This window comes from Salvelinus namaycush, chromosome 9 (assembly GCF_016432855.1).
Source record: "Salvelinus namaycush isolate Seneca chromosome 9, SaNama_1.0, whole genome shotgun sequence".
NCBI lineage: Eukaryota > Metazoa > Chordata > Actinopteri > Salmoniformes > Salmonidae > Salvelinus > Salvelinus namaycush.
In genome coordinates this window covers 48,549,351-48,561,662 of record NC_052315.1, presented here as the reverse complement: position 1 = coordinate 48,561,662, position 12,312 = coordinate 48,549,351, and the positions used below count along the sequence as shown (strand labels likewise).

General features: G+C 43.3%; 1 protein-coding gene across 1 annotated transcript in view; it reads left to right on the top strand.

Moving 5' to 3' along the window:
* LOC120053303 (testin-like) overlaps positions 1–8,120 on the top strand; it is a 39,528-nt gene extending 31,408 nt beyond the window's left edge. The window contains exons 5-7 of the mRNA XM_039000434.1: positions 450–665; positions 1,862–2,020; positions 6,900–8,120. Of these exons, the coding sequence (XP_038856362.1) occupies positions 450–665; positions 1,862–2,020; positions 6,900–7,091 (567 nt within the window). The 3' untranslated portion in view covers positions 7,092–8,120. The remainder of the gene's footprint in view (positions 1–449; positions 666–1,861; positions 2,021–6,899) is intronic.
* The last annotated feature ends 4,192 nt before the right edge of the window (positions 8,121–12,312 follow it).

Below are 12,312 nucleotides of genomic sequence, written 5' to 3'. Positions count from 1 at the left end.
CAAGATGGAGCCAGGAGTAAAAATATCAATCACTTTTTGGCGGAAAGTTTTGTACACTTTTACATGGTGATTTGTTTATCGTGGTTTTAATGTACCATTTTTCCATCTAACAGAGATTTGGCTCATGCAAACCCCTGTCTGTCTGTCTCTACTCGTCTCTCCCCATATGCAGTTAGTTATTCAAACTGAATGATTTTTTAAAAATGTATGGGCATTGTCAGGCAGTGTCTTAAACTGCATAATGATAACAATGATTATGATTTAAGTGTATAATGGCAATTGCATAAAATAATAGGATGGGTCTATGCTACAGAGCCATTGTTTTTGTGAGGGCATTGCTAATGAAGGTCTCCTTCCTCCTTTTTATCTCCTCTCCTTCCCTCTCCTCCTTCCTTCCCACTCTCTCCTTCCTCCCCTCTGTTCCTCATACCCCTCTGCCCCTCCTCCAGTCGTGCCACCAGTGCCAACTGCCCATGCGTCAGGGCGAGCCTGCGGTGTACGCAGAGCGTGCTGGCTACGACAAGCTGTGGCACCCAGCCTGCTTTGTATGCTGTACCTGCTCAGAGCTCCTGGTGGACATGATCTACTTCTGGAAGAAGGGACAGCTCTACTGCGGACGCCACTATGGAGACAGCGAGAAGCCCCGCTGTGGAGGCTGTGACGAGGTGAGGGATTTGAGGGGGAGGCAGGGAGGAGAGAGGTGAGGGGGGAGGCAGGGAGAAGAGGGGTGAGGGACGAAGGGACAGGTGCACTAGGATGTCACTACGGAGACAGCGAGAAGGGGGAAGGTGTGACAAGGTGAGGAGGGATGGGGAAGACAGGGGTGTTAAAGGAAGAGAGGTCAACAGGAGAGTAAGATTGTTATTCACACACTTTATGTAGATTCAGGTGTGTAGAGAGGAAAAAACTGCAACGCAAACAAAAATAGATGTACTGTAGGGAAGAGTGGGGTAATTGAACCAAAGTGGTATGTTGAGCCACCCTTGTTTCTAGGAAATCATACACAAAATTCATAATTTGACCACATATTTAGGAAGAGGTCATTGTTTGATGGAGTCTGAAGTTAGAAACCACATGGAAAAAGTGGTAAGCAAGTTAGGTTAAAAAAAACAAATGGATTTTCACCAAGTCAAATGAATGTATTGTTTGAGGTTGCATGATCCTTGTATCTAAACCAATGTAGATCATTTTAAGATTGTACTATACATCAGTTGGAGTCTCTATAAACTTCAGTGTGTGGTTCTAAACCTAGCGTGAATGTGCATCCTTGTAGCTGTATGGGCTAATATAGTCAAAATGTTTACCTTTGGGTAAGTTGGGCCAATGGTTGAGCCAATAGCATGTTGAACAAATTGAAGTATTTTCTTCTCAGGTGTAATGCAAGGCATTATCGCTGGGATATGATGTAAAAACAGGGCCTTGTCTATGTTAAAAGTGTTTTAAAAAAAGTACAAAGCCTGTGATAAAAGATACTTAAAATGATTAAAATACAAACTATTTTGATTCTGTTGAATTGTGTTTGGGAAATAAAGATTGACGTGTTTTAAAAAGTAGTAGTGGTAATATTTAATTCAGTACAGAAATGTGTAGGCGGCTTTACTTAACCTGTCCTGCGGCTCAACCAAACCCCTACCCCATTTTTTGGAAAAGCAATGTTTTCAAAACTTTTAAGTGTTTACATGAATTCTGATTTATTTCCAGGGATACACAACATCCTGAAATATATGTAGATATTGTTTGAAAGAATACTATATTTCCCTTCACGGAGTGATGCTGAATGTAAAAATAAAATGGCTCAACCTGTTTATTGCTCTTCAATGTGTTGAATTAACTGTATCATGATGTGTGTGTGTCTCTACAGCTGATCTTCAGTAATGAGTACACACAGGCCGAGGACCAGAACTGGCACCTGAAACACTTCTGCTGCTTCGACTGTGACTGTGTTCTGGCTGGAGAGACCTACGTTATGGAGAACAACAAGCCTGTCTGCAAGCCCTGCTACATGAAGAGCCACGCAGTAGTAAGGACAGAGAGGGAGAGTGTGTGTGTGTGTGTCTGTGTCAAATCAAATGAAAGTTTATTGGTCGGGCACACAGATTTGCAGATGTTAGCGCAGATGCAGCGAAGACCTTATGTTTCTAGCTCCAACAGTGTAGTAACATCTAGCAATACAACAACAATACACACATAATCCAAAGAGTAAAAAAATATATCAGAACGAGCAATGTCAGAATCCAGAGTATAAATATATACACAGAGTGTACAAAACATTAAGAAGACATGCTCTTTCCATGACATAGACTAACCAGGTGAATCCGGGTGAAAGCTATGATCCCTTATTGATGGAAATTGTTAAATACACTTCAATAAATGTAGATGAATGGGAGGGGATAGGTTAAAGAAGGATTTTTAAGCCTTGAGATAAGCCTGGGATATCTGGAAGGTGTTCCTAATGTTTGGTATACTCACGATGCGTGTATATATACAGTACCAGTCAAAAGTTTGCTGGGTTTTTCCTGGGTTTTTCTTTATTTTTACTATTTTCTACATTGTAGAATAATAGTGAAGACATCAAATCTATGATATAACACATATGGAGTCATGTAGTAACCAAAAAAGTGTTAACCAAATCAAAATATATTTTATATTTGAGATTCTTCAAAGTAGCCACCTTTTGCCTTGATGACAGCTTTGCACACTCTTGGCATTCTCTCAACCAGCTTTATGAGGAATGCTTTTCCAACAGTCTTGAAGGAGTTCCCACATATGCTGAGCACTTGTTGGCTGCTTCTCCTTCACTCTGCGGTCCAACTCATCCCAAACCATCTCAATTGGGTTGAGGTCGGGTGATTGTGGAGGCCAGGTCATCTGATGCAGTACTCCATCACTGTCCTTCTTGGTCAAATAGCCCTTACACAGCCTGGAGGTGTGTTGGGTCATGGTCCTGTTGAAAAACAAATGATTGTCCCACTAAGTGCAAACCAGATGGGATGGCGTATCGCTGCAGAATGCTATGGTAGCCATGCTGGTTGTGTGTCTTGAATTCTAAATAAATCACTGAGTGTCACCAGCAAAGCACACCCACATCATCACACCTTATCCTCCATGCTTCATGGTGAGAACCACACATGCAGAGATCATCCATTCACCTTCTCTGCGTCTCACAGAGACACGGCGGTTGGAACCAAAATATGTGTAATTTCATAGTTTGATGTCTTCACTATTATTCTACAATGTGGAAAATGGTAAAAATAAAGAAAAACCCTTGAATGAGTAGGTGTGTCCAAAATGAAAATGTTGACTGGTACTGTGTGAATATATACAAATATTATACATATATACAAATATTTACACATGTTAAGTTTGCTGAAAATAAACGCAGTTGACTGTTAGAGGACGTTTCTTTTTTTGCTGAGTTTTATATATATATATAATATAACTCAGCAATATACACTGCTCAAAAAAATAAAGGGAACACTTAAACAACACAATGTAACTCCAAGTCAATCACACTTCTGTGAAATTAAACTGTCCACTTAGGAAGCAACACTGATTGACAATAAATTTCACATGCTGTTGTGCAAATGGAATAGACAACAGGTGGAAATTATAGGCAATTAGCAAGACACCCCCAATAAAGGAGTGGTTCTGCAGGTGGTGACCACAGACCACTTCTCAGTTCCTATGCTTCCTGGCTGATGTTTTGGTCACTTTTGAATGCTGGCGGTGCTTTCACTCTAGTGGTAGCATGAGACGGAGTCTACAACCCACACAAGTGGCTCAGGTAGTGCAGCTCATCCAGGATGGCACATCAATGCGAGCTGTGGCAAGAAGGTTTGCTGTGTCTGTCAGCGTAGTGTCCAGAGCATGGAGGCGCTACCAGGAGACAGGCCAGTACATCAGGAGACGTGGAGGAGGCCGTAGGAGGGCAACAACCCAGCAGCAGGACCGCTACCTCCGCCTTTGTGCAAGGAGGAGCAGGAGGAGCACTGCCAGAGCCCTGCAAAATGACATCCAGCAGGCCACAAATGTGCATGTGTCTGCTCAAACGGTCAGAAACAGACTCCATGAGGGTGGTATGAGGGCCCGACGTCCACAGGTGGGGGTTGTGCTTACAGCCCAACACCGTGCAGGACTTTTGGCATTTGCCAGAGAACACCAAGATTGGCAAATTCGCCACTGGTGCCCTGTGCTCTTCACAGATGAAAGCAGGTTCACACTGAGCACATGTGACAGACGTGACAGAGTCTGGAGACGCCGTGGAGAACGTTCTGCTGCCTGCAACATCCTCCAGCATGAACGGTTTGGCGGTGGGTCAGTCATGGTGTGGGGTGGCATTTCTTTGGGGGGCCGCACAGCCCTCCATGTGCTCGCCAGAGGTAGCCTGACTGCCATTAGGTACCTAGATGAGATCCTCAGACCCCTTGTGAGACCATATGCTGGTGCGGTTGGCCCTGGGTTCCTCCTAATGCAAGACAATGCTAGACCTCATGTGGCTGGAGTGTGTCAGCAGTTCCTGCAAGAGGAAGGCATTGATGCTATGGACTGGCCCGCCCGTTCCCCAGACCTGAATCCAATTGAGCACATCTGGGACATCATGTCTCGCTCCATCCACCAACGCCACGTTGCACCACAGACTGTCCAGGAGTTGGCGGATGCTTTAGTCCAGCTCTGGGAGGAGATCCCTCAGGAGACCATCCGCCACCTCATCAGGAGCATGCCCAGGCGTTGTAGGGAGGTCATACAGGCACGTGGAGGCCACACACACTACTGAGCCTCATTTTGACTTGTTTTAAGGACATTACATCAAAGTTGGATCAGCCTGTAGTGTGGTTTTCCACTTTAATTTTGAGTGTGACTCCAAATCCAGACCTCCATGGGTTGATAAATTTGATTTCCATTGATAATTTTTGTGTGATTTTGTTGTCAGCACATTCAACTATGTAAAGAAAAAAGTATTTAATAAGAATATTTCATTCATTCAGATCTAGGATGTGTTATTTTAGTGTTCCCTTTATTTTTTTGAGCAGTGTAATTCAAGGACTACCTTCAAACTCAGTGCCTCTTTGCTTGATATCATGGGAAAATCAAAAGAAATCAGCCAAGGCCTCAGAAAACAATTGTAGACCTCCACAAGTCTGGTTGATCCTTGGCAGCAATTTCCAAATGCCTGAAGGTATCACGTTCATCTGTGCAAACAATAGTACGCAAGTATCAACACCATGAAACCATGCAGTCGTCATACCGCTCAGGAAGGAGACGAGTTCTGTCTCCTAGAGATGAACGTACTTTGGTGCGAAAAGTGCAAATCAGTCCCAGAACAACAGCAAAGGACCCTGTGAAGATGCTGGAGGAAACGGGTACAAAAGTATCTATATATCCACAGTAAAACGAGTACTATATCGACATAACCTGAAAGGCCGCTCAGCAAGGAAGAAGCCACTGCTCCAAAACCACCATAAAAAAGCCAGACTACAGTTTGCAACTGCACATTGGGACAAAGATCGTACTTTCTGGAGAAATGTCCTCTGGTCTGATGAAACAAAAATGGCCATAAAGACCATCATTATGTTTGGAGGAAAAAGGGGGAGGCTTGCAAGCCGAAGAACACCATCCCAACCGTGAAGCACGGGGGTGGCAACATCATGTTGTGGGGGTTCTTTGCTGCAGGAGGGCCTGGTGCACTTCACAAAATAGATGGCATCATGAGGTAGGAAAATGATGTGTATATATTGAAACAACATCTCAAGACATCAGTCAGGAAGTTAAAGCTTGGTCGCAAATGGGTCTTCCAAATGGACAATGACCCCAAGCATACTTCCAAAGTTGTGGCAAAATGGCTTAAGGACAAAAAAGTCAAGGTATTGGAGTGGCCAACACAAAGCCCTGACCTCAATCCTATAGAAAATGTGTGGGCAGAACTGAAAAAGCGTGTGCGAGCAAGGAGGCCTACAAACCTGACTCAGTTACACCAGCTCTGTCAGGAGGAATGGGCCACAATTCACCCAACTTATTGTGGGAAGTTTGTGGAAGGCTACCTGAGACAATTTAAAGGCAATGCTACCAAATAGTAATTGACCCACTGGGAATGTGATGAAAGAAATAAAAGCTGAAATAAATCATTCTCTCTACTATTATTCTGACATTTCACATTCTTAAAACAAAGTGGTGATCCTAACTGACCTAAAACAGGGAATGTTCACTAGGATTTAATGTCAGGAATTGTGAAAAACTGAGTTTAAATGCGCTGTTGTCCCTTCTTCACCTTGGGTGTCGGTGTGGTGGGACCATTTCTGGTCCTTGGTGATGTGAACAGCGTTTGACCCCCTCCACTGCGGCACCATCGATGTGGATGGGCTTGTGCTCTCTATGCTGTCTCCTGTTGTCCCATTCAGCTCCTTTGTTTGAGGGAGAGGTTATTTCCCCGGCACCACTCCTTTCTGTAGGCTGTCTCGTTGGTGATCAGGCAAACTTGATGATCGAGTTGGTGCGTAGCCACGAGGATCAGCGTGGTGTAGGTGTTGTTGCCTACCCTCACCCCCTGGGGGCGACCCGTCAGGAAGTCTAGGACCCAGTTGCACAGGGAGGGGTTCAGTCCCAGGGCCATGAACTTAGTAATGAGCTTGGGCGCACTATGGTGTTGAAAGTCGAGCTGTAGTCGACGAACAGCATTCTCAAATAGGTATTCCTCTTCTCCAGGTGGGATAGGGCGTTGTGCAGTGTAGTGGCTATTGTGCGTGTGCATGCATGTGTACCTGCGCGTGTGTGTGATATGATACCCTGTATTAAATGTGTACAATGTATATTGTATACATGAGATACAACTCTCTGCTACATACTTTTGTCTACGTTGAATATGTGTGTGTGATTTAAACACACATCCTCTCCTCACTCTACAGGTATGTACAGCCTGTCAGAACCCAGTGGAGCCCGAGGCCCAGCGTGTCTCCTACGGGGAGTTCTGCTGGCACGCTGAGCCCCAGTGCTTCCAGTGCTCCTGCTGTGCTAAGTGTCTCATTGGAGAGCGCTTTATGGCCATACAGGGCATGCTCTTCTGCTCTGTCGAGTGCAAGAAGAAGACCATGACCTAAGAAGACTATGGCCCAGAGCAGTGCACCGCAGCTCAACCTGATGACAAAATTATTCAAGTCTGGTCTAGAATGCGAACAATGGTCATTTCCCTTGAGCCTCAAACAACGTGGCTCAGTCTGCAACTGATTATTGCCCAGATCACAATCAACTCTGCTCCTGATGACAACCAACCCCAGTCCTGAACTCAGCTAATTTTAGTTTTCACTCTGCTTATTTCCGCTCAAGACTGCAACCAATCATCTGAATAACAGTTGGGAATAACCTCAATATTGTCTGTTTCTCACTTGACATGCACTGTTTTCTTCTACTGTGTCTCAATGAAACTACTCTAGTTTTATTGAGATACATTTTGTTGAAGTCTTGTTTCAGCACACTTGTAATTTCACAGTCACTTATTCATCCGAGTGTAAATCGGCTTTGGGTTCACTACTCTGTCTAGTACCAAAATAACTACCTTGGGTTGTTCTCATAACATTCGGCCTGTTGCTTTCTCTAGAATGTACGACTGATTACAGATATCCAACTCTAAGCAGCAGTACAATAGCAATAACCTTACAAGAAATGATGCTTTGTGTGCAGTGTTTCTTTTCCGCTAGAAGCAGCTCTTCATTGTTGTTACAGGCGGATAAGTATCTGACTATGCCAAGTGGCTGACTGATTCTCTCCAACACGGTCCTGGAGAACCCAGGGGAACGCAGGTTTTCACAAGTGACACTATTATGGAAAACATCACTGAAATGGGAAGGCAGGTGATGTCATATCTATGTGATCTACAGCGCATCTTCAAATTACGACGACTCTTGAGGACCAACGAAATGATAAGCAGAAATGAGAAAGTGCTGTTCTTTCTACTGTGGTGTCTAATTACCTGCGTCCTCCTTTCTTTCCTGCTGTATTTTATATATTATAATATTGTCTTCACAATAATTTGCCATTTGCTTTCTGTTGTTTCTTGCTCAATGAAAAGCACTTTATGATATTTTCTCCTCACGCTCTTACAACCTAATAAAGATTTTTGCCATGATTAACCCTGTTTGGTTCATACTGGCATACAGGACATAAGTCAACACTCCCACAGGTGTTAACGACATACCATTTAGAACGTAACCTGTGTACTTGTGAGCGCACGTGTGTGTGTGCATCTGTGTGTGATTCAGTTGCCAACATAGCTAGCGCACCCAGTGTCGCTAGCAGGCTAATGTGACGACTACTGTATTTCACACGGGTGGAGCAGCAGCTCCGCCACAGAACCGGACCCTCCTCTCCTGGGGGAAAAAAAGAGCTCAGAGAGTAGCCTTGTTGTGTTTAACCCACTCGGTGGAAGCGGTGCACAATTCAAGGAAGCCCCATTTTCTCTCAGGCCCCATTGTCTTTAGTGGCAGCCGGCCCAAAGCAACGCAGCGGCTTCCCTCGCCATACTGTATGTAGCCTCACCTCTACTAGGCTTATACTTCAATCATACCCTTTCCTTTGATGTCATACTCCTATTGGACTTTTCACTGTACTGCTTTCCATGCCTATGTCCCCCCCCTCTCCCCCGGTTGTACTGTATTTTCCTAGGACCTAGGTAGAGGAGAGGTTTTTATTTTCCCTGCGTTCTGACATGTAGAGATGATCTGTTGATTTGCCTTTGTTTCTCTCTACAATGAGAGCCAGGTGCATGGCACACTGCCCGCAGTGCTCTCTTGTGACTGCCCGCAGTGCTCTCTTGAGCTGGATGATCCCTCCTTCACATGTATGTAATCATTAGTTGGATTTACTTTATATTTCCATTTCGACATCTCTGGATTGTGCTGAGAATGCAGGCTCGTCACCATAGATCATAATCTCGTACATGATTGTATGTGATAGCCAGCCATGCACACTGGATTAACTATATGACTTGCGTAAACTAGCTATGAGTCAACGTCACATGAAGAACCAGGGAGATTAAATCTAAATTTAAAAAATGAAGCTAGCCTTCGAGTCTGCGTCTTGCATGGCAACAATCAGAGGCTCAGACCCAAATAATAGTCTCTTTTAAGATTGTATCTCGATTCTACTAGCTTTGATATTATCCACTATGTTATTCACCAGCATACGCCTATGGAATGCATAAACCACAGCCGAGGACTAACTGGAAATACCACGGCATAGACCTCAATGTGCTCTGTAATAGGAACGTGAGGCACATTCTTTGGTATACCATTGCTGTGACATGTCCCCACACTACCGTCAAAATGAACTTTTTGGATATGAAAAGGACTTATTGAGGGAAAGTTGGGCGTTGGTGGCATATCCATGTCGTCAGTATAAAAACAATCCAGTGAATCCCATGTGAAGTTCTTTAGGACAGTTTGGCTCAGTTCCTGCAGAGGGCACACTTTCCCATTCTATGGTGTTGGTCCATTAGCTCTAACTAACCAGTATGGCCACAGTACATTATCACTCACTTTTTAAGTATATTTAGCTAGCTTTGGCTATGACACTAAATTCTAATGGACACAAGGTCTGTGATGCTATACCATCTTGTCAGCTTCAGTTGTGTGAGAGGGATGCAATGTAGGCACTATAACATGCAGGGTAGATTTGGGGTCTGGTCCAGCTGTGCCAAGTCAAAGCCAGAGGTATGTGAAGGTCTAAACACTGATACTACGTGAGGAGAAACAGCAGCAGCCATCTCTGGATAAATATCAGCAGTCTGGAACCCAGATAACACTCCTCACACGCATTCCTTCACCCTGGAACGAAAGAGAGGTGGAGAACGAGAGAGATGGACAGTGGATGGGAGGGGAAGGAGAGAAGATACACCTTTTAGCAATGTTTTTATGGAAGGACGAGGCCTGGAATGATTATCTACAGTACGTGAATATTTGAAGATATCTTCAATGGGTTGTGATATGCTGAAGTCGGGATGTCTGTAACCTCTCTGTCAGTGTATGATTTAATGTTACTGTACTCTGGTTAAAGCTAGCCTTTGACCTCTTTGGCTTTGTGCTCAAATGCAAGTCATCATGATGTGAGCAATGTGTTCCCCTAAAATGGGTGCCGCAGGTAGTAAAAAACATCAGGGTACGAAAAATGAAACAAAATCATGGGGAATAGTGCGACAGCCCATCCTATGTTATGCAACCTGTACACCTACGGGTGGGGGACTTAGGTGGGGTATGGGAGTGAGGCAGCCCCTTAAAGTGATAGATCAAATAGTGACAGACAGTTGAATAGGTTGTCGTTAAAGATAATCATGATCGCTACAGTAAACTGTTTTTAAGTAGTTCCCCCCACCCAAAGAATACCCATTTCACCCCACTTTACATCACAATAACAAGATGGTTTGTGTACAAGATGGTTTGTGTACATCAGTATTATGACTTGAAACCGTTAGTAACTTTCTTTCTATATTTACTCCAATTACTTTCTCATTTTCTCTCCCTCTCTTTTTCTACCCTCCCTCTTTCTTTTCTATCTCACACCCTATCTTTGGAAGTTTGGTTCCAGGGTTTGGCTCAGTCCGATGTCCAGATGCAGCCAGTTAGTTTCAGTGTGTGACTCGGGCTCTGACGTTATATGGCATCCAGATTCCTCACATGGTTTATATAGAATCCAGGATAGAGAAGATAGAAAACTTAGGAGTCCTAAGCTAGGATATGCTGACCACACCTTACCATTGCATCTGGGAGTCTCTCACTCTCTCTCACTCTCTCACTCACTCACTCTCTATCGTAGGCCAGTAGGGGGCCCTGTATCCTGTGGACGAATTCACTTATACCAGTTGCCAAAGGACTGTGTTTTTGAGACCTGGTTGTAACAAAACACAGTGGTGGAAAAAGTACCCAATTGTCATACTTGAGTAAAAGTAAAGATACCTTGATAGAAAATGACTCAAGTGAAAGTCATTCAGTAAAATACTACTTGAGTAAAATGTCTAAAAGTATTTGGTTTTAAATATACTTAAGTATCAAAAGTAAATCTAATTGCAATAATATACTGCAAAAGTAAACGTATAAATCCTTTAAAATTGCAAACCAGAAGGCACAATTTTCATTTTGGGGGGGGGGGGGACCAAGGTCACAAAAATTATTTACAAAGGAAGCATTTGTGTTTAGTGAGTCTGCCATATCAGAGGCTGTAGGGATGACCAGGGATGTTCTCTTAAAAAGTTTGTGAATTGGACCATATTCCCGACCTGCTAAGCATAAAAATGCATGGATTAAAAAGTACATTATTTTCTTTAGGAATGTAGAGAAGTAAATGTAAAAGTTGTCAAAAATATCATTAGTGAAGTACAGATACCCCCAAAAAGTACTTAAGTAGTACTTTAAAGTAGTTTTACAACGGTACAACGGTCAGTTAATATATCATAGAGATATAGAACCCACAGTTTTATCTCTATGGTTTATGATATCAGCGGCAGTCGGTGCCGTTTAAGATTAGGGAGGACGCTTTTTTTTAGTGAGGATGGATATTTTTTTATTACAGCATATTGGATGACTGTCATTAATATTCCATTAACCCAGCTCAATATAACATCGATAGGTTTAGGCTGTAGCAACCCATCATGAGGTTGCTAAAATCTAGCCTACAAAGTTTATAACATACAGGTCGAGAGACAAATTGGAGTAATCAAGGTGACAGACAGTGACACATTCGATACCGCCTTGCACACTCTTGCCTGCATCAAGCTGGTCTAGGGTGTAATCATTAGGCTTGTCCAAAGGGTTGCAAAACGGAACGTTTAACGGAACGACTAAAACGAGAGTTACTGTTGGACTAGTTTAGGTAGGTCTATCCCGGTTTCGTTTAGTTTCTCTCTACTATTATTCAAACATTTCACATTCTTAAAATAAAGTGGTGATCCTAACTGACCTAAGATAGGGACTTCTTTCTAGGATTAAATTTCAGGAATTGTGAAAAAATGAGTTTAAATGCTTGGATTTGAACCAGTATCTGTGCGTTAGAGACCTCTCTAACGCCTAGAAAGCTCAGTGTCACGTTCTTCGTCCTCCTCGTCTGAGTAGGAGATATCGGACCAATACGCAGCGTGGTGAGTATTCATATTTATTAGGATACTTTCAAGAAAGAACAAAAACAATAAACTGACAAAATAAATGAAGACGCAACAGTCCCGAAATAGTGAACACTAAACACAGGAACAGGAACAATCACCCACAACCCACAATACAAAACAAGCTACCTAAATATGGTTCCCAATCAGAGACAAAAACAAACACCTGCCTCTGA